We start from the raw sequence: 26,538 nt of genomic DNA, 5'->3' as shown, positions 1-26,538 counted from the left end.
CAAAAACTCTAACCCTCAAATTACCTAACATTACCAAAAATGTTAAGGCCTTTTGTTAAAATATTGGAAAGAAAAAAAATCAACAAACCTGATAAATATTTGTTATCACAAAGTGAGACACCTGATGGAGCTTGCTTTCCATAAAACCTTTGGCTGAATGTATCCTCATGTCAGAGATATTGTTGACATTTGGGGAGGAATTGGTTATGGAGGATAATGCTCTCTGGAGTATACAATATTCCTTCAGCAGGACATTTAAAGAGCCGGAAGGCAGGCTGATGGTGGTTCTGCAGTGAGTTCATATCCTGTAGCATGCCTTTAAGGATTTGTGGTCAAGAGTGTCCTCATTTCTTGCACCATATTTCAGGGAGAATGTTCAACAGCCAGTATAATTGCCAGTATAAATTAAAATAGAAAGAGCACTGGATTAGTTGCCAATCAGCTAAACCACCATGGAAGGAAAAATTAGTAATAATCACCATTAGAATGAAGGGTAGGCACCATCATTTAAGTGATCACTTTTTTACCTGAAGCGTCAGCCGTGGCTCCGTTCACAACATCTGTGCTTCTAAGTTAGCAGCTTTTAAGTTTGAGTTCCACTCCTGGACTTGAGCACAAACATCTAGGCTGACATTCCAGTGCTGTACTGAGACAGTAGTGTGCTTTTGGAGGCGTTGTCTTTTAGTTGTGTTTTTTGATTGAGGTTTCACATAGCTATGAAGTTCCCATGAAAGATTCCATAGGATAACATCAAAGAAGATGGCTAATAATTATAGCTCAACTGAAATTGCTAAATAACTATTTGCCCAATGTCACTTTGATCTTTGTTCGTTATTAGCAGTTTGTGTAAGCTTACTGTGGGCAAATTGCCTGCTGTGTTTCTTGCATTAGAAGATAAACAACCTTCCAAAAGCCCTTAATTGGCTTTAAGGTGCTTTGGGATACCCTGAAAGGGAATGTGAAAGGAGCTATGTAAATGAATTTTTTTTTACCTTTATGAAAGTGGCTAGTCGTTAGGGAAAATTATTTATATGTTTCACTGGGGTATTTAGATAGAAAAAAAGTGAATGTCTAACAAGAAAAATTCTCTCAATGTTAATTGTGAAATGGAGCTGTTGCACAGCTAGGACGAAGAAGGAGCCTTAACCATTTTGCAAATTGATAGTTTCTTTGGAGAAATGTAGGTGAATATGTTCATTAGTCATTGAAGCTAATGAATTTGCTCCTCTTGTGCCATGAAGGCCTTTTGAGAACACCAGCAACAAAATGGCATCATTGAGTGAAAAGTTACCAAAGTATCCTACAAAAGATTAAATTAAAATAGTCAAAATGTTTGTCCTGTCTTAATAAAACTACTGTGCTTTTCAATTGAGTCACACTTAAATGGCAGTTTCTGCAGTATTGTTCACTTTTTGGAATAATTTGGCCCCAAACTGGAACTAGCATTTTAAAATGTCTGTGGCCATTCATCTGTAGGCTTTTACACTAGGTCATACATGTAATTTAACTTTGCTGAAAAAAGTATGAAAATAGTTGCACATAAAATCTTTGATATGTGACAATTACATGATTGTGCTCCCAGCAGAGAGTTGCACTTGCATGGGGCACAGATGGAAAAATCCATGCTACAAATCTTTCTCTGACTGGTCGTTGCTTCTTGCTGGTAGTGTAGGATCATGCAAGTGCCCCTTCATTTTCACGCAACAGAAAGCTTGGCATTGTCGGCATATGCCAAATCACTTCACAACCAACAAGTGACCTAATATTTAACAGCAGCAGTTAAAAGTCATGCACAGTCCAAAGCTTTGTACGTAATAAGATAAATCCCTCATCTGTTTTGGGTGGTGGAGGTGCTGCATGAAGAACATTAATTGCTGGTTTGTTGAAGAAACTCTTCTGGTGTTCATGGGTTATTTTATGTACACCAGAACAGGCAAATGTTTTATGTATTTCTAATTGTAGTACTGTACTAAGTGGCACCAAAGGTGCAATGGCCAAAACCTGCAGTGAGACTTGAATGCATAAAATATTCATTTAGAAGTGAGAATTTATTGGCTAACACTTCTAATAAACAAATAAATGACTTAGATTTCTATGATGCACAGTGAAAATACATGTTTTAATATTTTTGTTGGGGGGGGGGGGGTGTCACTGGCAATTATCACTGAGCAAAGCTGCCAATTAGTAAAAGAAGTTGGGTTAGGAGGGAACAGGATGGTGGGTGTGGTGAGTAGGGGAATATTTGGGAACCTATCTTACATTTGCTGCCTAATTTAATATTCTCCTAGACTGATTTCTTATCAAGTGTATATTTCTTTTTATTATCCTGAATAATAGAAATTTTGAAATTCTAATTTTGTACAAGTAATATTTGAAATGGTAAGTATGTTTTGCATATATAATTATATGATCACTGTTGCAATTTTGAAGTGTATTTGTTTTCTGTCCACATTTTAATCACTGATAAATTGATTATTTTTACGTTTGTGTTTGATCCTCCATTGCATCGTTATTGCTTGCATTCATAACTGCTCTTAACATATCGTGTAGTAGTCAGTTATGTTTTTGTGCTTCTCCAGCTCCACATGGCCCAGTCCCTCCTTCAGTCCTTCCTGTAGGTCCCCAGGTCACAACTGGCAGCTCCACTCTGTCAAAGAAGAGGCCACCGCCCCCACCCCCTGGACACAAACGAACCTTATCTGACCCACCAAGCCCGCTACCTCATGGTCCCCAGAATAAAGGTCTGATTCCTTGGGGTGAGTTTTTCTTGTTTTAAATTGGTTAAGTTATTGTAGGAAACAGAAAATTGTATTACTGTTCATCAGGATTGGAAGTGAAATTGAACAGGAAATCTGGAATAATTAATTCTTCCTCAATCATTGCATTTCAATATTTAAATATAATTTGCAATTATTATTGAAAGGAAACCAAATCATCTGAATTCATTGACACTTTTAAGAAATTAAAACACTTGTATTTCTCTATTTCAATCTAAAGATTATCATCCAATTTGATGTAATTGCTCATTGTGTTATATTGTATTTTGTTTTCTCCCTATCATCTTCACCCCTCATCATTGTCCGTAACATTCTTGATTGTTGTCTGTTTTTTTTCCTTAAGTATTGCATTTTAAAATAACTTGAGACAATCAGAGACTCCTCAACTTCAAGATGAAATAATTACTGAAAAGTCTTACATGAACTCTAGCTGGCTTTTACTATATAGATCAGGCAGGTAAAATTTCAGAGTAGCAAATGGAAAATACAACTTTTGATTCAGCAAAACTTGTTGGCAAAAGGAATTTTGTCTGCTTATGAAAAAGACTCATGGAGCCATTGATCTTATTGGCTAATGTTTCTCATAAACCACTTAGCAAAAGCAAAGTGCAATTTTTTAATCCTTTCGCACATGTCACTGACAAGATCAGTATTTGTTGCCCATTCCTAATTGCCTTTAGAAGGCAGCAGTGAGGTGCCTTTTTGAATCACTCTGGTTCATGTGGGCAAATACTCCCAAAGCACTATTTGTAGTGAGATCTGAAATTTTAATTAAGGTTCAGTTCAGTTCCAGATCTATTTACAGGTCAAGAGCAATAAATTTCCAAATTAAGATGCCAAATATCCTGGGGAAGAAGTTGTAGGTGATGAAGCTGCCATGCGTCTTCTGCCTTGTCCTTCTAGGATTTTGGGAGATGCTACCAAAGAAGCTTTGGCAAGTTGGAATGCATCCTATTGATGGTGTACACTCTATAATTACGATGCATGGTTGTGAAGTGAGTGAATATTTAAAGTGGAAAATAGGTACTAATTAGGCAAACTGCTTTTCCCTGGAAAATGTTGAGCCTCTTTGGTGGTGGTGGTGGTTGTGCTACCCCAAACAACTGGAGAGTATTCCATTGCAGACTGGTAGATAATGAAAAGGCTTTAAGTAGTTGGAAGATGAGTCAGTTGCAAAAGGTTAACCAGTCTCTGATCTGTTGTAGGCACAACATTTATGTATTTAAGTTACAAGAATAAGAAGGTTTTTAAAGATTACATAAACAACGTGAGTCAGGAAGAAGCAGCAGCATCTGTGCCTCATTTGGTGATCTTTAATCAATACTGTCCAAATATCAGAGCAACTTCTGACAGAAGATTGTTTGGATGATGGGGCCATGTTATTTAGGATCTCTTTCTTGTGTTGTCCAAAATTTAGAGGGATGAATTTTCTTATTTATTTTGAGAGGCTTCTTCAGCACTTTATATTAATCCCTTTAAAATCAAGTACCATTTTGTTGAAATGAGCTTTAGTTATTCCCCTTCAAGAAAATCAAAGTGAGGCACATAATAAAGTACTTATGTAAACAGGGATAAGGCAAATAGGTAGAAAAATGTAACTCAATGTGTCATTCTCAGTAGGACAAAAACTAGCAGAAAAGTTCAGCTTATTATTGCTGGTCACTTTGTAAAACTATTTAAAGGATTTCTTTATTATTTTTGGACTGGAATGAAATATGGAATGGAGTAACCCAAGAGTTGGTACTAAGAGGACCTGCTGATTATTGGCTTGAATGTGCAGAACATAATTTTAAAATTTGTAGAGCTCAGTAAAGTAGTAAATAATGAAAAAGATAGTCATATACTTGAGTACACCAAAAAAAATGTCAGAGTAAACAGGTGACACAGTGCTACAGCTAGGAGAGCTGCTGACTCACAACTCTAGTGAAATGGGTTCAATCTCCACAACCTCCAGTCCCGTGGAGTTTGCACGTTTGCCCTGCAACTGCATGGGTTTTTTCTCAGTGTGTCAGTTTCTCCCACATCCCAAAGACATGCATGCTGTCACAGCCTCCTCAGAAGAATTGCAACAATCCCACTGAGTCCTGGGAACCCTGGTCTATGACAGTTCAAAGTGCAGAAAGAGCATGTGGAATGGTACTGAGAAGCTTGAAATCCATGCATTGGGAGCACACAGAAACCCAGTGTTAATGGCAGATGGAGCACATTATCTCTCAAACTATCCAACTGCCTATTTTGCTGGGTACCACGTGCCCTACCTGTGGAAAAGTCGACAATTCCCACAGCGACTTCTGTCAGTCACCTCTGAACTCATTGAAATGGAGTGAAATCACTCTTCCTCAATCCCAGGGGAGTGCCTGGGAAGAAGACCATTAAGTGGCAGGCCCAACCTCAGAATTGTGCTCCCTTTCCAAGCCTACTGCTGTTTCAATGATCCAGGAGATTAATTATTATAAATATCTGATATTTGTATTCAAAAACACTGAAACTACTGAAAATCCCAGTAAGATTGTTCAAATTATATAAATTATTTTTAAAAATTGAAACAAAATCACAAGGAAAACAAAATCAATTAATACATTTAAATCATTTCAATTAAATTGAGAGAAAGAACTTTCGCTGCAGTTGTCTATCCCTATTAGAATGAATAGGTGTTCTGAATTTAGGCCAGGTTAATCAGTGCAGCTTCAAGAGAAGTTTTCCCATTCTAAATGCTGAGAAATCTTTGGAAGTTTGAACTCAGCCTGCTGGAGGAGAAGTGTCCAATGACAGTGGGTAGTTGGGAATGTAATCAGATATGTAAAAATTCACAAGGCCTAAACTTCTGCACAGTGGAAGAGGGTCTTTCCAGTGGGCAAGAATTTTAAAATCATGATTGTGCTAGATTGTGGGTCTTGGTTAGGATATAGACGGCAGAGTTATGGAGCTTGTTTATTCAGGAAGGCCAACACAAAAGGTGGGCAGAGGCATAGGTGGTCAGGGGCCATGAAATGGCCATTGGCATTGTGTGGTGGTAGAGATAGGAGGTCAGAAGCTTTAACCAGGAGCCATTGTCAAGGGATTGGTGTTCGTTTTTAGAAAAATGACAACTGCTTTGGTCCATTGTGGAAGACATTAATCTAATCCAGGAGTGATGGAGAAGTAGAATTGGATACAAACTTGTACCCTGATGTTTTTGCTTGTGGTTGCCAAGGGACAAGTGTAGATATTGTCTTGAAAGGACCCATGGATAATCAGTAAAACTCTGGTCGTCGTTGTCTGACCATTCAGAAATTCTGATGATTCAGCATCTGGCTCACCAGATATTGTTTGCTAAGTTCCCCATGCACTCACTGGGGCTCTCCTATCCACTTACCAGGGCTCCAGTTCCCATGCTCCCCTGTACCCACAAGGGCCCTAGTTCCCACACTCCCCACTATTCACCAGGACCCTGATACCCACACTCCCCCCTACCTACCAGAGCACCAATTTCTGCTCTCCCTTCTACACATGGCACCCCATTTCCCGCACTCCCTTCTACACACCAGGGCCCCGGTTCTCCTCTACTCGCCTGGCCCTGGTTCTGCCAGATTATTGCTGTTTTACTGGGGATGCAAAGTGGTTAGGTTACTAGATTAGCATATTGGAATATTGATCCAGACATGAGATTGAAGCAAAAGCTGGAGGAACTCAGGAGGTCAGGCAACATCTATGGAGGAAAATGGATAGCTGAGTTTCAGGTCAAAGCCCTTCATCTGGACTGATATAGAGGGCAGATAGCCAGCATACAAAGGTTGAGGGAAGGGGTGGAGCAAGGGCTAGCAGGCGATAGGTGGATCCTTGTGAGGAGGGGGAGGGGAGAGTGAAAATGGCGCCAGAAGCTGGGGGTGGGGTGGGGGGGAGCGGTGATAGGTGGAAGCACCAAAGGGCTAAAGATGGTGGAATGGAGAGGAAGGTGGAGCAAAGAATATAGGTGGGGAGGGCAGATGGGAATAGTGGGGGGAAGGGGGAAACCAGTAGGAGGAATGTGTAGGTGATAGGTAGATGGAGAGGGTAGAGGACGGGAAAGAAACCGGGTGATGAGGACTGGGGTGAATGTAGGAAGAGCTAGGTAGATCAGGAGGAGAGAGAAAAGGGACAGAGGGGGAGCATTTTACCGGAAGTTGGAGAATTCAATGTTCATGCTGTCAGGTTGTAGACTACCCAGGTGGAATATTGAATCCCATTATGGGAGCTTGGGAATTTAATTTGAAATTAATAAGTGACCAGGAAACTACTAGATTGTCATAAAACAACAAATATTATTTAGTTAAGGAAATCTGCCATTCTTATCCAGTCTGGAGTATATGTGACACTAGACCCACCAATGTAATTAACTCTTAACTGCCATCGCAATTCAGAAGTAACTAGGGATGGAAAGTAAATGCCTGCTTTGCTATCTACGTCTGTGTTCCATGAGCAATTAAATAAACAAAAAAATCTTGGTAGCTCCAGTGGTATTGGTTATAAGATCATAGTGAGAAACTATTGCAGGACATTCATTGGCTGCAGCTAGACAGGCAAAAGTGAAATCAAGTAAGTGCAGTTCCACTCAACAGCATAGCAGAGAAAAGTTGTTGAGGAAAGATTGTGGGTCAGCCGTATCCTAAGCTAGTGAGAGGTTGAGAGGGATGAGGGGGCACAATACATCCTGGACAAAGTTACAGAGAATTTAATTTGTAACTATAATTAGGGCTACTTCAATATTGTTACAGTCACAAGGCTTATTGGAGAGTTTTACGGACAGAATTGCATGAAAGAATGAGTACGGGAAGATGTACAAAAACATGAGAGGAGAAAGGGTGGGTTAGAGATGTGGAGTAAAAAAAAGAAAATGTTGGAAATACTTGGCAGATTAGGCAGCATTAGAAATTAGATAAATTGTATTTGTTTTGTCAACATTGACTGAATCATTAATTCTTCATTTCTCTCTACTATGATGCTGCCTGTTGAACATTTCCAGCATGTGTTTGGTCAATTGGTTTATTATTATCACATGTACTGAGGTACAGTGAAAATGATCTGTATTGCGTGCCATCAATACAGATCATTTCATTACAACAGTGCATTGAGGTTGTACAAGGGAAAACAATAACGGAATGCAGAATAAAGTGTAACAGCTATAGAGAAAGTGCAGGCAGACAAAAAGGTGCAAGGCCATGATGGGTTAGATTGTGAGGTCAAGAATCTATCTTATTGTACTAGGGAACCGTTCAGTAGCCTATAACAGCGGGATAGAAGCTGTCCTTGGTCCTGGTGGTTCGTGCTTTCAGACTTTTATGTCTTCTGCCTGATGGGAGGGGGGAGAAGCGAGAATGTCTGGGGTGGGAGTGGTCTTTGATTATGTTGGCTGCTTTACTAAGGCAGCAAGAAGTGTAAATAGTGTTCATGGAGGGGAGGCTGGTTTCCTGATGTGGACGCAGCTCAGTACAACACTCTGCAGTTTTTTGCAGTCTTGGGCAGAGCAGTTACCATGCCAAGCCGTGATACATCTAGATAGGATGCTTTCTACAGTGCATCGATTAAAAAACATTAGAGACGGTCAAAGGGGATATACCAAATTTCTTTAGCATCCTGAGGAAGTAGAGGTGCGCTTTCTTGGCCGTGGTGTCTACATGATTGGACCAGGACAGGCTATTGGTGATGTTTACTCCTAGGAACTTGAAGCTTTCAACCCTCTTAACCTCAGCACCATTGATGTAAACAGGAGCATCTGCACTGCCTCCTTTCAATGACCAGCTCTTTTGTTTTGTCGACATTGAGGGAAATATCAGAGGGATACATATTTTATATTTTAAGTATGTGTGACATATATTTTATATCAGATTTTCAGCAATTGCAGTGGTTGACTTTTGTGCAGAGAGATTTTGAGGTGGTTTGCAAGAAAAGTTGAATGACCAGTAATTAAGAAAGTAGATTCAAGACAGCAGACAGTGTCTCCAAGAACAAGATACTCTTGAAGAGTGCATAAGGGGTGATGGGAGAGAAAGATCAAAATCTGGTGCTAGAGCCTGGGGAGAGCTTGACCTGATGGCCCTGAGTAAGGAGCATAAACAACTTGTATATTTTGCTGGTGAGGGGTAGGTGAGTTAGAAAATTGAGATGGTTGGTCATGGCGAAGATAGCTGGCATTAACTATGTATTACAAGATAATTGTGGAAAGTATGCAGTTTCAGTAAAAGTTAGTGCTTGTTGCATCTAGTGAGATATGGCAATGAATGGCTAATGCATAGATTGTGCCTTTATCAGTGGAATAATCAAGGTAAGAAAATGAAAGGATTTTGCTTCAGTGTGATGGAACAAATTGCCAACTAGAAAGCGAGTGTGATAAAGCGAGGATTAGTTGGTTACATTCATGTGGTGGAGCTGGAACATCAACACAGTGGTGCAGAGTATAAGAAAGGATCACAGTGTCATTAAATTATGACAATTCATATTTTCAGTAAGCATAAGAATGTATAAAGTGGCAAAAGTTACTGAGATGTGCAAGCAAATGTAACATTTTTAATATGAAAAGTTTACAATAGATAGGTAAAGATTATCTTAAATAGAAAGTACTGGATTTTCCTTAACTTTCTATGTAGAACTCACACCATAATTGCGTACAAAATTGAAAATTCAGTCCCATACTGGTATGTATATTTAGGAAGGTTAAACATTTGGGTTGTTGGGATGGAATAACACACAATTTAAAGATCCAATTATTTTCTATTGGCATAAAGAATTCTATGACTTTTATCTCATTACTGACACTAATTTCCATGATGTTAACATCTGCAATATTTTATTTCTTTTTTACAGTAATTATTCATTTTGGAGACATGAGCAGTTACTTTTGTTTTTTTTTAAGTAATGTGGCCAAATCATTTATTTAATTTTCTAATTGAATGAAGGAGTTGTATTCACAATGTTTGTCATTATCGTCCCGTGACAAAAAAGACTGCTTGTGAAATGAACAAAATTGTTAACCACCCAAATGGGCATTCTCCAATGCAGGAATACTGGTTGCTGCTCATTTTGCTTATGTCCACAAATATTTTGTGAGCTTTTTAGTGATGTCTCTCAGTTAATAGAAATCATTTTGAAGATGGCCTTTCTATAGGGAAACAGTAATATGTAATGATGGGTAAAATAATGCATATCCCTGCAACCAACCAGAGTGATAAATCCTTACCAAATCATTTCAAAATATAAATCATGAAGTATAAATCAGAGTAGTTAATTAATGTACGAAAAACAAGATTGAGAGGAGAAAAGATGGAATGATGTAGATATGTTTTCTTTAACTTTTCATCAATGATTGCAATATGAATGAATGAGATTCCACAATTTTAACATTAAGGTTTCCTTGCCAAAGCAGTATATAAAATGTATCAAGGCATTTAATACTCATTTTTACCTGAATAGATGAGCACTAACTTTTTCTGGAATATTTAGTTTCACTCCATTCATGCATTTTAATGCTGATTCTCTCTGCAAGGTACTGGTGTTGCAAAGCTTCTGTAGGAGATGGACAAATCAGACAATTGCTTCCTAATTTCCACATTTAACTGCACTTGTGGACATCAGAAGTTAATTTATGCCTTATTAATGTTTCACTGTTATTACTGCAAGGTCAATGCTATTGATTTGCCAGCTAATTAGTTTTGACAAAAAGGCTTCATTTATAAAATAAAAAAGGTGAAAAATGCTGGAAACTATATAAGAAGATGTGCTATAATTTAATGCACGTTGCTTGTAATTCAGGTTGTTAAAACTAACAGTGATTAATGTACAGGATGTTCATTGCTAAGCTACATATATCATATTTCAACTTTTAATGGCATTCATTGGGTTATAAAATAGGAATTAGCTTTGAAAATGCTGCAAAATTAGAATTCTTCAAAACCTGTATTTTGGATACTGTTTATTGCTTGTTTTTTGATACTGGGAGTCGCATCCATTTTTGGTGATTTGGCAAGTAAGCTTCCATTTTCCTGTCTACTTTAATGTTGCATCAAGTTAAAATATAATTCTCTCTTAGGCACAGAATCTGGTCCCCCACAGCCAAGTCGAACAGGAAATAAGTTTGAGGGACTGCCTCAACAACCAAGGTAAGTATAGGCCTTTATTTTCACACAAAGCTGACTTTTAATTGAAATAATGGATGAATCCTGCCTTCCAAATAATAAGAGCAATATCCTGTCTAAAGTTGAAGACACCCATCAGTTGTTACCTTAATTACCTCTGCCAATGCACCAAAACAAAGATTGGCTAACTAATATCTATTGGAAATTGCATTTTTGTGGTCAGCATGCTAAGATCTTAAGAGATAATAGCTGCAGAGATAGTGGAAGCACTTGTGGTGATTGCCCAAAACTCCCAGGTCTAGAAAGATTCCAGTAGATTAAAAAAAGTGACTACCAAAACACCCTTATTCTAAATCCAGAGCAGATAGCTATGAGTTAGCCTAATGCCTGTCATTTTGAAGATGCAGGAATCCATTATCAAGGAGGAAGCAGCAGGACATTTAGAAAATAATAATACATTCAAGCAGAGTAAATATGGTTTTATAGAAGAGATAAGAGCATTCATATTTGATATATTATATGAAAATGTAATGAGCAGGGTGAATGAAAGTGAATTAGTTGATGTAATGTATTTTCATTTCCAGAAGGCATTTGATAATATGCCACACATGGTTACAATACTTCATGATATTAGAGGCAATATATTAGAAATGATAAACAAAGGAGTATGGATAACAGAAAACAGACATAGGATAAGTGTGTCGTTTTCAGGGTGGCAAGTAGTAACTAGTGGATTTTTACAGTGATCTGTGCCGTGGCTGTATGTATAATGACATAAGGAACCGAGCATATTGTAGCCAAATTTGTCAACAATGTGAACAGTTGGGAAAGCATGTTGTGAGGAGGAAGCAGAGTTTGCAAAAGAATGAAGATGGTTAAGTGAATGAGAAAACATTTGGCAGCTGGATTATAATGTGGGGAAGTGTGTAGGTATTTACTTTAGAAAGAAGAATAGAAACACAGCATAATGTTTACATGGAGAGAGACTACAGAATGCTGCATGATAAAATAATTTGGTATCCTCGAACACAAAACATGCAGCAAGTAATTAGAAGGCCATATGCAAAGTTCCTCCCACATCCAAGGAAACTGCAAGTGGTAAATTATGCCATGGGTGCATAGCTGGAGAATTAGTGGGAGCGGATGGCCATGAGAAAGAATAGGTTTAAGATGAATTAACTGTGCAAATAGTCATATAGGAGAGAAACAAAGGACTACGGATGCTGGAATCTGGATGAAAAACACTATGATGCCAGAGGAACTCAGCAGGCCAGGCAGCATATGTGGAGAAAAGCAGGTGGTCAATGTTTTGGGTCAGGACCCTTCTTCAGCACTGAAGATAGGAAAAGGGGAAGCCCAGTATATAGGAGGGAAAAGCAGAGCAGTGATAGGTGGACAAGAGGGGAGGGGATGTAGGCACAAGGTGGTGATAGGTGGATGCAAGTAAGAGATGGCGATAAGCAGGTAGGGGAGAGGAGGGGAGACCAGATCCACGGGGGTGGGGGGGGGATAGGTGAAAGGCAAGAAGGGAGAGGAAAAAAAGCTAGGAAAGGGAAGAAGAGAAGAATCATGGTGGGGGGGCGGTGTTGTGGGGAAGGGGGGTGGGGGTTATCGAAAGTGGGAGAATTCAATATTCATGCCGTTAGGCTGCAAGGTTTCAAGACAGAAAATAAGGTGCTGTTCCTCCAGTTTACGCTTGGAATTCTGGCAGTGGAGGAGGCATAGAGGACTTATCTAATTGCGAGTTCAGAAACATGGCTGCAGGGTGACTAAAGCTGGGAATTAAATATTCTAACCTACTTAACATTTAGGAAGAACAGGCAAAAACGTAAAGGAATGGGGCACACTATTAACGAGACATGAGTATAACATTTAGAAAGCATCTTGGCTCAGCATTTCACTTCTAAATAACAGAAGTTAAGATGGTGCTAATGAGCAGAAAACAATTCCAGACCAGATGGAAGTTGTGATATAGCACATGGTGTAAATAGGGAAATTAAAGGTGCATGTAACGAAGGTAATACAGTAATCATGGGGAACTTCAATCTACATATAGACTGGATAAGCCAAATTAGTACAATTTAAGAGGACTGACTCGTGGAATGTATACAAGATTTTTTTAAATCAATATGTTGAGGAACCAACTAGGGAACAGACTATTTTGGATCTAGTACTGTGCAACAAGAAAAGGTTAATTAATAATCTTGTTATAAAGCGATCCCTAGAAGAAAATGACCATTGTATAATAAAGTTTTATATCAAGTTTAAAAATGAAGTTAAAAGGAAAAGACCACCAAGGGCAGATGTGGATCCTATAAACAGATAGAGGAGAATTTATAATATAGAATAAAGAAATGATAGGAGAGTTAAATATTTGTGTCTGTCTTCACAGAAGGCACAAAACCTCCCAGAAATAATGGAGAGCCAAGGATCCAGTGCAAAGAGGATATAAAAATAGGTTCAATTTTAAAAAAAGTACTGGAGAAGATAATGAGTCTGAAAATGGATAAATCCTAAGGAGCTGCTGATCTGTATCCCAGTTTTGAAAGAGTTGGCTGTAGTGATAATGGATGTTCAGGTTATCATTTTCCACAACTTACAGATTTTGGAATGGTTCCTGCAGATTAAAGGGTAGCAAATGTGACTCTACTATTGAAGAAAGGAAAGAAAGGGAACTACCAACATGTTAATTTGACATCAGTAATTGGAAAAATGCTGGAATCTATAACAAAGGATAGGATATCAATACACTTAGAAAAAAGATGTGATTGAGCAGTGTCAATGTGAATTTATTAAAGGGAAATCATATTTGACAGATACGTTGAAATTCTGTTTGGATATATCTGGTAGAGTAGTTGACGAGGAACCAGTACATGTGATATATTGGATTTTCAGAAGATTTTTGATAAGTTCCCACACAGTAGATTGATGAACAAGGTTGAAGCACTGTGGATTGAGAGTTTATTTTAACAGATAGAAACAAAGAGTAGGAATTAAATAGATTTTTCTCGGGTTGGCAGGCTTTGAATCATTGAGTGTTTGGGCTCCAAATGTTCATAATTTATATTGACAGTTTGGCTGAGGGGACTGACTAAATGTAATATTTACAAGTTTAACTAATGACTTGGAACTAAGTAGGAATATGCATAGTGAGTGATGAGGATGCAAAGATGCTTCAGTAGGATGTAGACCAACTAAGTGAATGACCAATAACTTGACAGATGCAGCTAGCAGTTGGGAAGATAAATGTTTTTTTTTAATCTTTATTGCTCAATGTATTCTTGAGTAGAAGAATAAAGATGTTGTACTCCAACTGTAAAGGGCCTTGTTGAAATTACACATGGATATTGTGCACAATTTTAATCTTATCTTAAAAAGAATATATTTGCTACAAAGGGAATGCAGGGGACATTCAGCAGATTAATTCCTGGAATGATGGGTGTGTCTTGTGAAGCAGCAAGTTTCAGCCTTAATTCTCTAACATTGAGAAAAATGAGAGGTAACCTTATTGAACCCTACAAAATTATTAGGGGACTTGAAATTAAAGGACTAGAGGGATGAAATTCCTTCATCTGCAGTGTTTTTTTATTTTCATTTAGATATAAGGCAAATGTTTCTCCTGGCAAAGGAGTCGGAAAATTAGGGGTCACAGTTTCAAAATAATGGGTAGACCAACTAGGACTGCAATAAGGAGAAATGTCATCACTAGAAGGACAGTAAATCTTCAGAGTTCACTGTGCTTGAGGATGTAGAGGACCAGTCATTGTGTTCATTGCAGAGATTTGTAGATTTCTGGATATTGAAGGAATCGGGATATGGGGATAGGACAAGAAAATGGTGTTTAAGGTAAAAGAGCAGCCTTGATCATTTTGTATGACAGAGCAGGCTCAAGGGGCTGAATGGTCTACACTTGCTCCAATGTCTTATATTAACGGTTGAGAAAGTAGCAAAGATCAAATTAGCCTTTATGTTATTGAATGACTTAACTGGCTCAAGAAAATGCCTGCAGCCCTGCAACAGCCGGCAAATCCACCCCACCAGTCTCCCAAATGCTTATTCGTATTTACGGGCTGTACATAAATCAGGTGTTTGTGACCTGGGGAGGACCTGTAGTTAGATAAATTGTTCAATTATTCAAATACTACACTTTGAAAGCATTAGTTAATGGTCCTGATTGTTCTTGATTCAGGCCATTCTTCTCACTTACCCCTGTGTTAATCCCACTGCCACACTTCCCCTTTGTGCCCCTGTTGGTCAAGTAGTACTCCAGGTCTCACTGCTCTAGCTGACATGTGAAGCAGAGTGGCCCAAACAACAACTTGATCTCAAGCAGCAGATTCTGAGGGCCTGCTACCTTAACCCCATGGCCTATCAACAGCTCTTTGGTACTCTGTCCCAGAGTTGATTCCAAGTCCATCAGCAAAGCAGGAGGTCAGATGTGCCCACTTGCATTTTGCATTGCACAGGTGTGGATGTCAGGAACATAGTGACCACATACTGCAGCTAACAGGCAGTTCCAGTTCTCTTAACAATCAATTTGTATCAGCCCAATTTCATATATCCAACTAAGATTGACTACTACCAAGCACCCTTTGGGTTTAATGGATTGCTTGACTCAATAATTAATTAAAACCCAGACAGACGTAGAATATTTGCCATATATGTGCTGGGAGCTCAGATCTGTCCGTAGCTTAATAGTTAGTAGTTTAAACAATGCCTGTAAATTTGCTGTACAATTTAAAGTAGAATATATGATACTAACATAGGGGGTCTTGTTGATAGTGAAGCAGGTTACAGTGAATTGCAAAGAGATCCTGATCAGTTAGGGAGATGAGCTGAGGAATGGTAAATGGATTTCAACTTGGATAAGTGCGAGGTGGGACGGGGATGGTTAGAACCAAGTGTAGATTGGGTAATCGCAGAGGAGCACCTGCACTTAGTCCACAGGAGTCATCCTCAACTTCCTTTCGTCTTCCACTAACTCACCATCCCACTCCCACTATGACCTTTCTGTCTGTGGCTTTCTGCACTTTTATAATGAGGCCGAAAGCAGACTTGAGAAACAACACTTCGTCTTCCATCTGGGCAAGTTGCAGCCTGCAGTACTCGATATTGAATTCTCCAAGTTTAGAAAACTCACTCTTTCTTTCTGTTTGCATTAGAACTGGCCAATTCTGCCTGCCATCATTTTAGGTCAGTTTTTCTTTTTTTTCCTTTTGTATAGTCTGGCCTGCTGAGTATGTTCCCATGTTCTTACCAGTAACAACATATTTCACAGATAAAGAAGCTTGATCTGATTTTAACTGCTCCTAAGCTGCCACATTAAGTTATCTGGTCTCACCCTACCAGAGATATTTTCTTTGTTCCATCCTCTCCCAACTTCTCTGCTACCTAAAACTACATTGTTTTCTCCCTTTCCCATTTCTAATGAAGTGACTTGGACCTGAATCATTAACTGTTTCTCTTTCTACTGTTGCTGCCTGACCTGCTGAGTGTTTTCCAGCACATTTTATTTTTATTTCAGTAGTTTGATTCATTCATTCTGAGAACCGTGCTTTTGGTTTACCACAAAAGAGATGACAGAATTGTTGCTATAGAGTTAATATGGAATAGAGTGGTATTCCATAATAATAGTGAGATTATTTCCTCACCACAGACTGACCAATTTTTGAGTGTGAATGCGTGAAGGCAGGGTTTTACTGCCTCTCAAAGCTGTTCGAAATTAACCTCCATTACAGACTGTGTTGAACCCTTAATGTACATTGCCTAAAAAAAAGCTATCAGATGCTGCATATTGAGGTTATCTTGCATGTGTTTCTTGATTGGTGGAGGGTAGGGAGGTGGAACTGTTAGGGTTTAATATTGTGGTGATTGTTGCTGATTTCTCACTTTTTAAGATGAAAACAGATTTGATTCGGAAAGGAATAAATTAAAAGTTTCAGTTTCTGTATAAATTATACACAGATACTACACAGTTCTGATTTACAAAAGGGGAAGTCATGTGCTGTGCTGTGCTGGGCCATGCCGATCAGGTAGGAAGACTTCGCCCAGGATCATGCTGAAAGAAACAGCATAGTCTAAGCGCAAGACACCAGGCAGCTCAGCAGTCAGCAGACAATCTGCCCCATCATTACCAACAAAATATTTGTGTTTTGAGAAATGTGCTGCAGTAACACAGAATGGGAATTTCAAGAGACTGTCATCCTTTTAGCAAGTCTTTGTTTTATTCTTAGAAGCAAGATTCACAAAAAGTTACCAATATTTTAATTGTTAACTGTTTTACTTGTACAGTACTGGAACTGGAACCACAAAAACTGCCTTAGGCCCTCGAGTACTTCCAAAACTACCTCAAAAGGGTAAGGTTAAAAGTGTGTTGCATCTAGATTCTTAATCCAACATTGTAACATTTTTCAGAATTATTTCTTTATTTAGAGCCTTTTTTCACTGATATGTATTATTTGCTATTGTTAATGTCTATACAGAACTGGAATCTAGTTACCTAAAAGTTTTGCATCTAGTGTATGTCAGCATTTTCCAATGATGACAGTTTTGCCAGATAGCTCAAATTTCACTTTTGTGAAAGGGTACAAATGCAAAATTCTACGTCTTTTAGAGCACCAGGCTAGTTCTCACACCACTCACATGGTTTTGAACTTCTCAAAATTTCTATGGTTCTCAAACTTTCAAACGTAAAAACACATCCTAAAATGAAATTTAAAAATGTACATATACATAAATTTACATAAGCAATGTTCAGAAATTTCCAACAATATGGTTTGCACAAACCCCCTCCTTCTGGGAGCCTGGACGTTTTTTCTGCTGAGATCTCCAAGGCTATAGTGGCCCACCAAACACCACAGTGCAAGCACAGGAGCCCAGTAGATCTCTATGCTGTCCAGAACCACATATTGTAGCTCCTTACTTCCTTCTACCTCCTCTCAATTAAGAATGCTGTTCACACAACTATAGTCAGTTTTCCTCTATACCACATAACTCAACCTCACTTTCTTCCCCTGGGGTGTATCATACTTTTCCCTATCTTGGATCCCTCTGCCTTAAAATGATAGTTTTAAGTTAATTTTAACTAAATGTTGGCAGATCTCCAGACTATCCTTCCTCCTCCCCAGAGTGTTACCAATCTATAGCCTATCTGTGAAGTGTTATCTGGCTTCAGAACACAATTTAATTTTCTAACGTTACCCCTGTACCAATGCAACTAATTCCAGTCCTTCTCAGTCTGACACCCTAATGCTAATTGCCAAATTTCTTTCTTTGCTATGTAAGTTGCTGCAACTCTTCATCTTGTCTCTACTATACCAGTTTCTAACCATAGGTGTGGTGTTCTTCATCTTGTAGCATACCTGATATTTAATTTTTGTATTTTTACCTGTCCTTGAAAATGACAGTGACCTTCAGGAAGAGTGGTAGAGAAACCAAGATTCAAACACTTTATTGCATTATAAAAACTATATAATGCATTTAAAGCACAAAGCAAAATGTGTCAAGTTGTCAAACAGTAAGTAACCAGAGAAACCATGATTTCATCTACCATCTTAAAACCTCTAAAGGTGCGTCACATTTAACTAAGTACTTCAAAATGTGGTCACTTGGTGCAGGTGGCATACTACAATGTCCCTCAAAAAGCTGGTATTGTGGCCAGTCATTTGTCCACATTCACTGTCCCAGCTCTCATTGGTATTTTGAAGGATGTGGCACCCATATAAACCTCAGTTTGGAAAAATTAGAAAAAAAACATAAATCTGCAGTTCTGGGGAGTGTCCTTTGCTAGGAAAGAAGAAATGATCTTGAAGTGAGAGAATCTTGGAGATGTGGTTCATTCATTAAAAACAAGAATTAAAATCACTACTTGAGTTGACATTCATTTCCCAGTTCTGCTAAGTCACTAAGTCTGCTCATAACAGAGCATTTCTTGTTGAGAACATCAGGGATCAGTAGGAGAATGAAGTTAGCTTTCTGTCATGAGATATGGAGAGACAGTAAAATCCACATTTATCAGTTGAAAGAAAGCTGGAGAAGCAGAAGTTTAAAATGGTATATGTGTGTTAAATAAAGATTTTGTGTTTTGATTAGAACTGATTTTCATTTTAAAGCACCAATTTAATATTGCTTATCCCTTATTCTTATGTTTGTGAAATTAGATCCTTAATTCTATATTTGGTACTGTTTTCTGAATGAGAATTTTTATTGATTGCTTAGTTTTTTTTAACAACTGTCTGACCACCTAACTAATTACTGGACCCATCTTTACTGCTAGTGTCGCTGAGAAAGATTGATAGTATTCATCACAGTTCAGTCGATAAATCCAGTTCAGAGACCTTCCAGAAGTTGTCACATCCAGGGGACCTGCCCCAGAAGCCGCCACCTGGGGACCTGCCCCAGAAGCCGCCGCCTGGAGACCTGCCCCAGAAGCCGCCGCCTGGGGACCTGCCCCAGAAGCCGCCGCCTGGGGACCTGCCCCAGAAGCCGCCGCCAGGGGACCTGCCCCAGAAGCCCAAAGATCTGCCACCAAAGCCACAGCCAGGAGAAATCCCACAAAAATCCCACATAGAAGTCATCCAAAAGCCTCAGTCTGGGGAGGTATGTCAAAAGCCTCAGGCTGAAGAGATTTCTCCAAAACCACTGACTGGAGACACTCCACAGAAACAGCCAACTGATGATACAAATGATACATCGTCCAGTCTGCCTGAGACTCCTGTGCCTCTGCCACGGAAGATAAATACAGTAAGTGTCGCTTCTTTTCCCCCATAATGAATTTAGTTTACAATCCTGCATAGTGAGAGTGAAACAGAAAAAGATAAATAAACAGCTCAACGAAACATCATTGATGGGATTTTAAAAAATCATAGTACTTCTTTATATAGAAAAGAACGTCAGTCATTCTTGGTGTTGCAGTGATTTTGAGAACTTCACACCATGTAGTCGAAGTCTGAGGCTTCATTTTGCTATAGATATAGCCTTTCTCCCAATAACAAGAAAAAAAATTGTTTCTATAGTTTGGCTAAATGTTGATAATTTTCAAGTTTGCAAATGTTTTACTAATTTAGCTGCACTGAATCTTTGCCTGTTTTACTTACCTGTTTCTCTTTCTCTATTCTGGTATGAGCTAACTCCTGAACTTCTCCAGCTGTTCCAGGGAACATGGTTGGATAGGGAGTCCTAGGAATCAGACTAGGCAACTATGAAGGAATATTTCCAAGTCCATAGGACTATATTAAAAAAAACAGAAGCAAGCCATTCGGCCCCTTGATCTGCTCCATGATTCAATATGGTCATGACTGATCCAACTTTCCTCAAGTCCACTTTCCCACCCTATCCCTATAATACCTTGATTCCTCACTGATTATTGAAAGCCTTACTGACGTCCATGTAAACCACATCTACAGCGTTACCCTCATCAATATACTTTGATACCTCTTCCAAAAAAAAATTCCTGTCAGACAAGATCTGCCCTTGACAAAGTTATGCTGGGTATCTCTGATTAGTCCCTGATTTTCCAAGTAATCATTAATCTTGTACTTCAGAATTGTTTTCAATAACTTCCTTCCTACTGATGTTAGGCTCACAGGTCTGTAATTGCCAGGGGTTATCCCTGATGCCATTCTTGAAAAGGGGGAACCACATCTGTCATCCTTCAGTCATCTGGTACCTCACCTATGGTCAACAAAGATTTAAAAATCATAGCCAAAGCCCCAGCAATCTCTTCCCATGCCTCCCATAGCAGCCAAGGATAAATCTCATCTGGCCCCGGGGACTCATCCACCTTTAAGCCTGCTAAGACATCGAGTAGCTCCTCTATATGGAGACTTGCACTGGAATTTCACCTTCCCTTTTGCTGAGTTCCCCATCTACAAAGTCTGCTTCTTTGTGAATACCAATGAAAAGTATTCATTTAGGACCTCACCTCTGCCTTCTGGATCCATGCACTAGTTGCTCCTGTTGTCCCTAACAGGCCCTACTCTTTCCCTGGTTATTCATTTATGTTTTATATAATCCTGTCTGCCAGTGATAGTTTGAGACCCTGTTTTGTCTTCCTAATTTCCTTTTTAATCATTTCCCTACACTCTCTCTTCTCTTGACAGGCTTCCCCCATCTTTAGTTCTCTATACCTATCATATGCTTCCTTTTTTCACTTTGTCCAACCTTTGATACTGCTCAACATCAAGGGTTCCCTGTTTTTGTTACCCTTGCATGATGGCTCTGAACTCTCACTGTTTCTCCTTTTGAATGCTTGCCACTTGTGCCGATGTAGGCTTACCTGCAAGTAGATGCTCCCAGCCAACCTTTGCCAGGTCCTGTCTTACTTTAATAAAATTGGCCTTCGCTCATTTTAGGAACTTTATTCCTGGTCTATCCTTATCTTTTTCCATAACCACTTTCTGGGCTGAGGAATTCCAAAAATTCATAACCCTTTAAGAGAAGAAATTATTCTTCATTTTAAATGGATGCCCCTTTTTTCTGAGAGTGTACCCTCTGGTCCTTGAGGGTAAACATCCTTCTAGCGTTTACCCTGTCAAGCAACCTGAGAATCATATGTTTCAATAAGATCACCTCTCACGCAAGTAGATAGGGTGGTAAAGAAGGTGTATGGCATGCTTGCATTCGATGGAACATTGAGTATAAAAGGAAGTCATGTTGTAGTTATATAAAACTTTGGTTAGGATACACTTGGAGGAGTGTTGCGTGCAATTCTGATCACCCCATTACTGGAAAGGTGTGGAGGCTTTGGAAAGGGAGCAGAAGATGTTTACCAGGATGCTGCCTGGATTAGAGGGTATGAGATATAAGAAGAGGTTGGACAAACTTGGGTTGTTTTCTCTGCGGCTAAGGGGAAAACCTGATAAAAGTTTATAAAATTATGAGAGACATGGGGTAAAATGTCCAATACTAGAGGACATACATTTAAGGCGAGATGGGGAAGGTTTAAAGGAGATGTGCGGGGCAAGTTTTTTTTCCCCCCACAGAGTGAGAGGTGTCTGGAACAGGCTGCCAGGGGTAGTGATGGAAGCACATACGATAGTGGCATTAAGAGGCTTGTAGGTAGACAGATGAATATGCAGGGAATGGAGGGACATGGATCATGTGCAGGCAAAAGATTTAGTTTAATTTGGCATTGTGTTTGGCACTGACATCATAGGCCAAAGGGCCTCTTCCTGTGCTGTACCATTTTATCTTTAAGTTCCAGAGACCTGACTTTTTCAACCCTTCCTCAAAAGAGAAACTCTCCATTAGGGTGATCCCAGGATCACCCTAATGAAGCTTCTTTGAACTGTCTCTAGTGATGTATCTTTTAAATAAGTGGACACAAACTGTACACAGTGCCCTAGGTGTAATTTTACTAGTACCTTGTACAGTTGTATTAAGGCTTCCCTACTTTTGTACTCCAATCGTTTTCAGTATTCCATTAGCCTATATGCTAGCAACTTTTACGCTAGCTTCCTATGTGTCATGTACAAATTATTTGGTGCTGCAGGTTTCTGTAGTCTCTCACCATTTAAATGATGTTTTATCATTCTTCCTTCCAACTTAACTACCTTTGTATTTTCCTACATTATATTCCATTTGCCTACTTTACGCCCACTCACTTGACCAACCTATCTCTTTGTAAATTGTTTGTATCCTCCTCACAGCTTGCCTTCACCCCCATACGTTTGAATCAGCTGGAAATTTAGCTACAATACATTCACTTCCCTCATGTAAATAATTAATATATATTGTAAACAGCTGTGCTTCCAGTCCAGTTCTTCATGGCACTCCACTGATAACATGTTGCCAATCTGAAGGTGACTCCTTTATTATTCCTGCTTGTTGCTTCCTCCAACATCATGAGTTCTTCTTTGCAAAGTAACCTTCTGTGTGGCATTTGTCAAATGCCTTTGGAAAATATCTAGTTCCCTACTATCCATTCTAGCTGATACTTAAAGAACCATAATAAATTTGTCAGACATAGTTTTCTTTTCATGAAACCATGCTGACACTGCTTGATCAGATTATGACTTTCCAAATGTTCTGCTATTACCTCCTTAATTAATTCAGAAATTGTTCCAATAATGGACATTAGGCTAACCAGTTTATAATTACTTTGAATACATACTCATTCAAAGAGGTGAAAACAATCCATTACTGGAGGCTTTGGTATGGCAATGACTGGCCACACAGGGTAGGTCAAGGACCTTGTGGCAGAAGGCAGAGGCAATCCCATCAGCAAAGAGCCTACTTCCACAGAGTCTCAGTGACACCACAGGCTGTCTCTATTTCCAGCACTTCCTGTTTTATCTCACATTTCCATCTTGTGCAATATTTTGCATTTTAATTCATTTGGTAATTATTTTTTAAACAAGATTCTGCAAGATATAGCATCAAAGTAGTGCCATCAACATCTTTAAGTATTTGCAACATTTAAATATTAAAGAAATACTGTAATTGTAATCTCTGACTGAACGACACTCAAATACACTGTTTTGTAGGCGAAGAATAAAATCCGACGAGTGAAAACCATATATGACTGCCAAGCAGATAATGATGATGAACTTACCTTTACTGAGGGAGAGGTAATAGTTGTAACCGGTGAAGAGGACCAAGAGTGGTGGGTAAGTGTTTAAGAGCAGTAGTTTTGGAATATTCAGCTTTGATTCTTGGTTCATTGGGCTAGAATTTGAAATGAGGATAACTTTAAAACTATCACCATGAATCTGGCAGCGATTCATGGAGTACACGTAAGTGCAGTTAAACAGAATCCGGACATTGTTACCTAGATTAAAAAAGTATTATCCATAAAAAGTTGGAGTCAGTAATGGTGACCTTGCAACTACTGGATTGAATATAAAAAAAATCATCTAGTTATAATTGTTGCCCTTCATTGAAAGAAATCTGCCATCCTCACACATCTGGCCTATTTGTACTTCATGACCCACAAATGTGGCTGACTCTTAACTATCTCCACAGTTCCGGCAATTAGGAATGGAAATGAACTGCTGTCATGATCAATAACATCCACATCCTGTGAATGAATGAAAAGACAGAGTCTTAGATACGATAAGAACTATTTACAGTTATTTCTATTAAAACTATCAAAAATGTTACATCTTGTTGAATGGAGTGACATTTTAAACAATTCACTGAACAATAACTGCGGCTGAGCATCCTCTGTAGCTCTACAAAACTAATTTTATGTTTGGAGACTAATTGCCTCCGAGTAATTTTCAAAACTTTGTCGGTGTTCATTTTTCTCTGTATTCTTTCTCTCAGTGAGTGGGCTTCACTGACAAGGCCAACAGTTACTAGCCATCCTTCACTGCCCTGGTAAAGGTGGTGCTGTGCCACCTTCTTGAACCATTACAGTCCATCTGGTGAGGGTACTCGTGTTGAGTTAATGAAGAGTGTTCCAGGACATAAATTCAGCAATCATGGAGAAACAGTGATATATTATTAAGTCAGGATGGTGTGTGGTTTGGAGAGAAACATGCAGGTGCTGGTATTCCCATGTATTTGTGTGTTTGTTGACAGCAGAGGTTGTGGATTTGGGAGCTGGTGTCCAAGTAGTGTAGGTGAGCAACTGTTTTTAAATACCTAATTCTTAGAGACGTTTGCAGAAATAAGACCAAGGGGAAGCAGGTTAGTGTCACTGCAGGGCTTGCACAAGGAATGAGTATAAAAAGCAGAGGAGACACAAGAGACTGCAGATGCTGGAATCTGGAGCAACACAAAACATAGAGGAACTCAGTGAGTCAGGCAACATCTATGAAGGGAAATGGACAGTCGAGGTTTTGGGTCGAGACCCTTCATCTGGACTGAAAGATAGAGGGGAGATAGCGAATATAAAAAGGGGGAGGGAAGAGTATAAAAAAACAGGTTGGGTAGAGCACATCCAGTTTCAGACACCAGATAATCAAACTCTCAAAAACATCCATAACTTTATTTGCAGTATTGTATAGTTACTCATTCTGTGTGGTTATAATATGATGACTTCTGAATATCGTCTTCCAAAATAATGTTGTAATAAATTGCCTAGCCAAACTTACATAAAGGTAGAAAATGATAGAAATACTCAGCCAGTCAGGAAATCTGTGGAGAAATAGTAACAGTCATAGGAGGGATGGCCTTTCATTGATATCCTTGTAGGTCACTGACCTGAAACATTAATTGAGTGTACCCTGTATTTTCTGTTTTTGTTTTGGATTTTCAGCATTGCAGTATTTTGCATTTGTATTAAATTCATTCTCTCTTACTGCTTTCATGATCTGACCTTGCTCAACTGTGCCATTTTCTCACAGATACTGTGTCTTGTAAACTGTTTCCACTAACTACTTCTAAAATAAATATATTAGATAATCTGAAAATATTTATCTACATTGTATGTTTGCACCGGTGTGAAATGGTCATGATTTAACCAAATTTGTGATCAAACATCCCATGTCCAAAGCATGTCCAATCCAATATTGGATCAGGTAACTTTTATCAGCTGTAGCTGCTGGTCATAGAAAATGAGAGTTACTGTCGTCATTTACATTTGTGAAAAATTAAATAGCTGGACTTTTCACTTTTGCAGTTAGCAGCTGCCAAAAAGATTTCTTTTAAATTTAAGAGGTTCTTTGGAGCCAGAAATCTTCCCTTCCAATTGAGTATGCGACCTTCCAGAACTTGGCTTTCAGCCATTTTGGAATCTCCACGTTAAATATTTACCTTCCACTCTTACCGGAAAAGGGATGAGATCAGCTATCATACATGTCAACCTCAGCTCCTTTGCAATTACTTATAAAATGATAGTAAATAAAACAATTTCACATTGGTGGACAAGGTTGAACAACAACTCAAATTTCCCATTATATTTCTGATTTCTTACTCCCAGATTAGAAATCAGCTGCCAATATAACAGTCATATTTAATGATGATATTCAACATACAATGAAAGCCTGATTTAGAAGCACACTTATGATTTCAGAGGCTGTATAAGCTGGGTTGTAATCTATATAAAAAAAAGGTGCTATGTATGATGCGTACTGACTTTTACTCCTTTTAATAAAACCAAGTGAGGAAAGTGAACAGTTAACGGATTTTGTACGCTTTCAGTTGTTTATTAAAATGTTAAAATTGTGCAATCTATGTAAACAATATTATCCTATCAGAGGAAAATTAATCCTACAATAATAAAAACAAACTTTATATGATCTCTTTTTAATCTCTCATACATTATTCTCTATTTAATGAAATTTTAGAATTCATTTTTTATAATGCAATATGGATGACACTGAATATAGAGAAGGATTTTTGTATAGATTTGTAATAACTATTACTTATTTGTTTATGCATATTGCTGACAATTTCCTAATTGCCCCTGAACCAAAGGGATAGTTAAGAGTCAAGCATACACGGAAGCTGTAACTGGGAAATATAAAAGTCTTTATTGAACAGCAGATCTTCAGGAGAGAATTTAGAATCAACTTCCAACACAATGTGTATTACTTTTCAAACACAAAGACAATAATAAATGATTAACTACTGTTTCAATGGCTATAATCACTTACCTAACTTTAACGCCTTGTATGTGGACAGGTAATTTAGCAGAATTGCATATTTACAATGGTAGCACAGCCCCACTAGCAGAACTGCTTTGAATATTCAATACTGGTAGCTGGTTAAAAGCTTCTCAGCACAAA

The 26,538-nt window shown here is 38.6% G+C and overlaps 1 protein-coding gene across 1 annotated transcript in view; it reads left to right on the top strand.

Moving 5' to 3' along the window:
* LOC127574152 (arf-GAP with SH3 domain, ANK repeat and PH domain-containing protein 1-like) overlaps nucleotides 1-26,538 on the top strand; it is a 210,002-nt gene that overhangs the window by 175,848 nt on the left and 7,616 nt on the right. The window contains 5 exon segments of the mRNA XM_052022915.1: nucleotides 2,580-2,756; nucleotides 10,819-10,888; nucleotides 17,156-17,220; nucleotides 19,140-19,606; nucleotides 23,350-23,472. Coding sequence (XP_051878875.1) covers nucleotides 2,580-2,756; nucleotides 10,819-10,888; nucleotides 17,156-17,220; nucleotides 19,140-19,606; nucleotides 23,350-23,472 — 902 coding nt within the window.

This window comes from Pristis pectinata, chromosome 9, assembly GCF_009764475.1.
Source record: "Pristis pectinata isolate sPriPec2 chromosome 9, sPriPec2.1.pri, whole genome shotgun sequence".
Lineage (NCBI taxonomy): Eukaryota > Metazoa > Chordata > Chondrichthyes > Rhinopristiformes > Pristidae > Pristis > Pristis pectinata.
The sequence above is the reverse complement of the archived record's forward strand: the minus strand, read 5'-3'. Positions and strand labels throughout refer to the sequence as shown.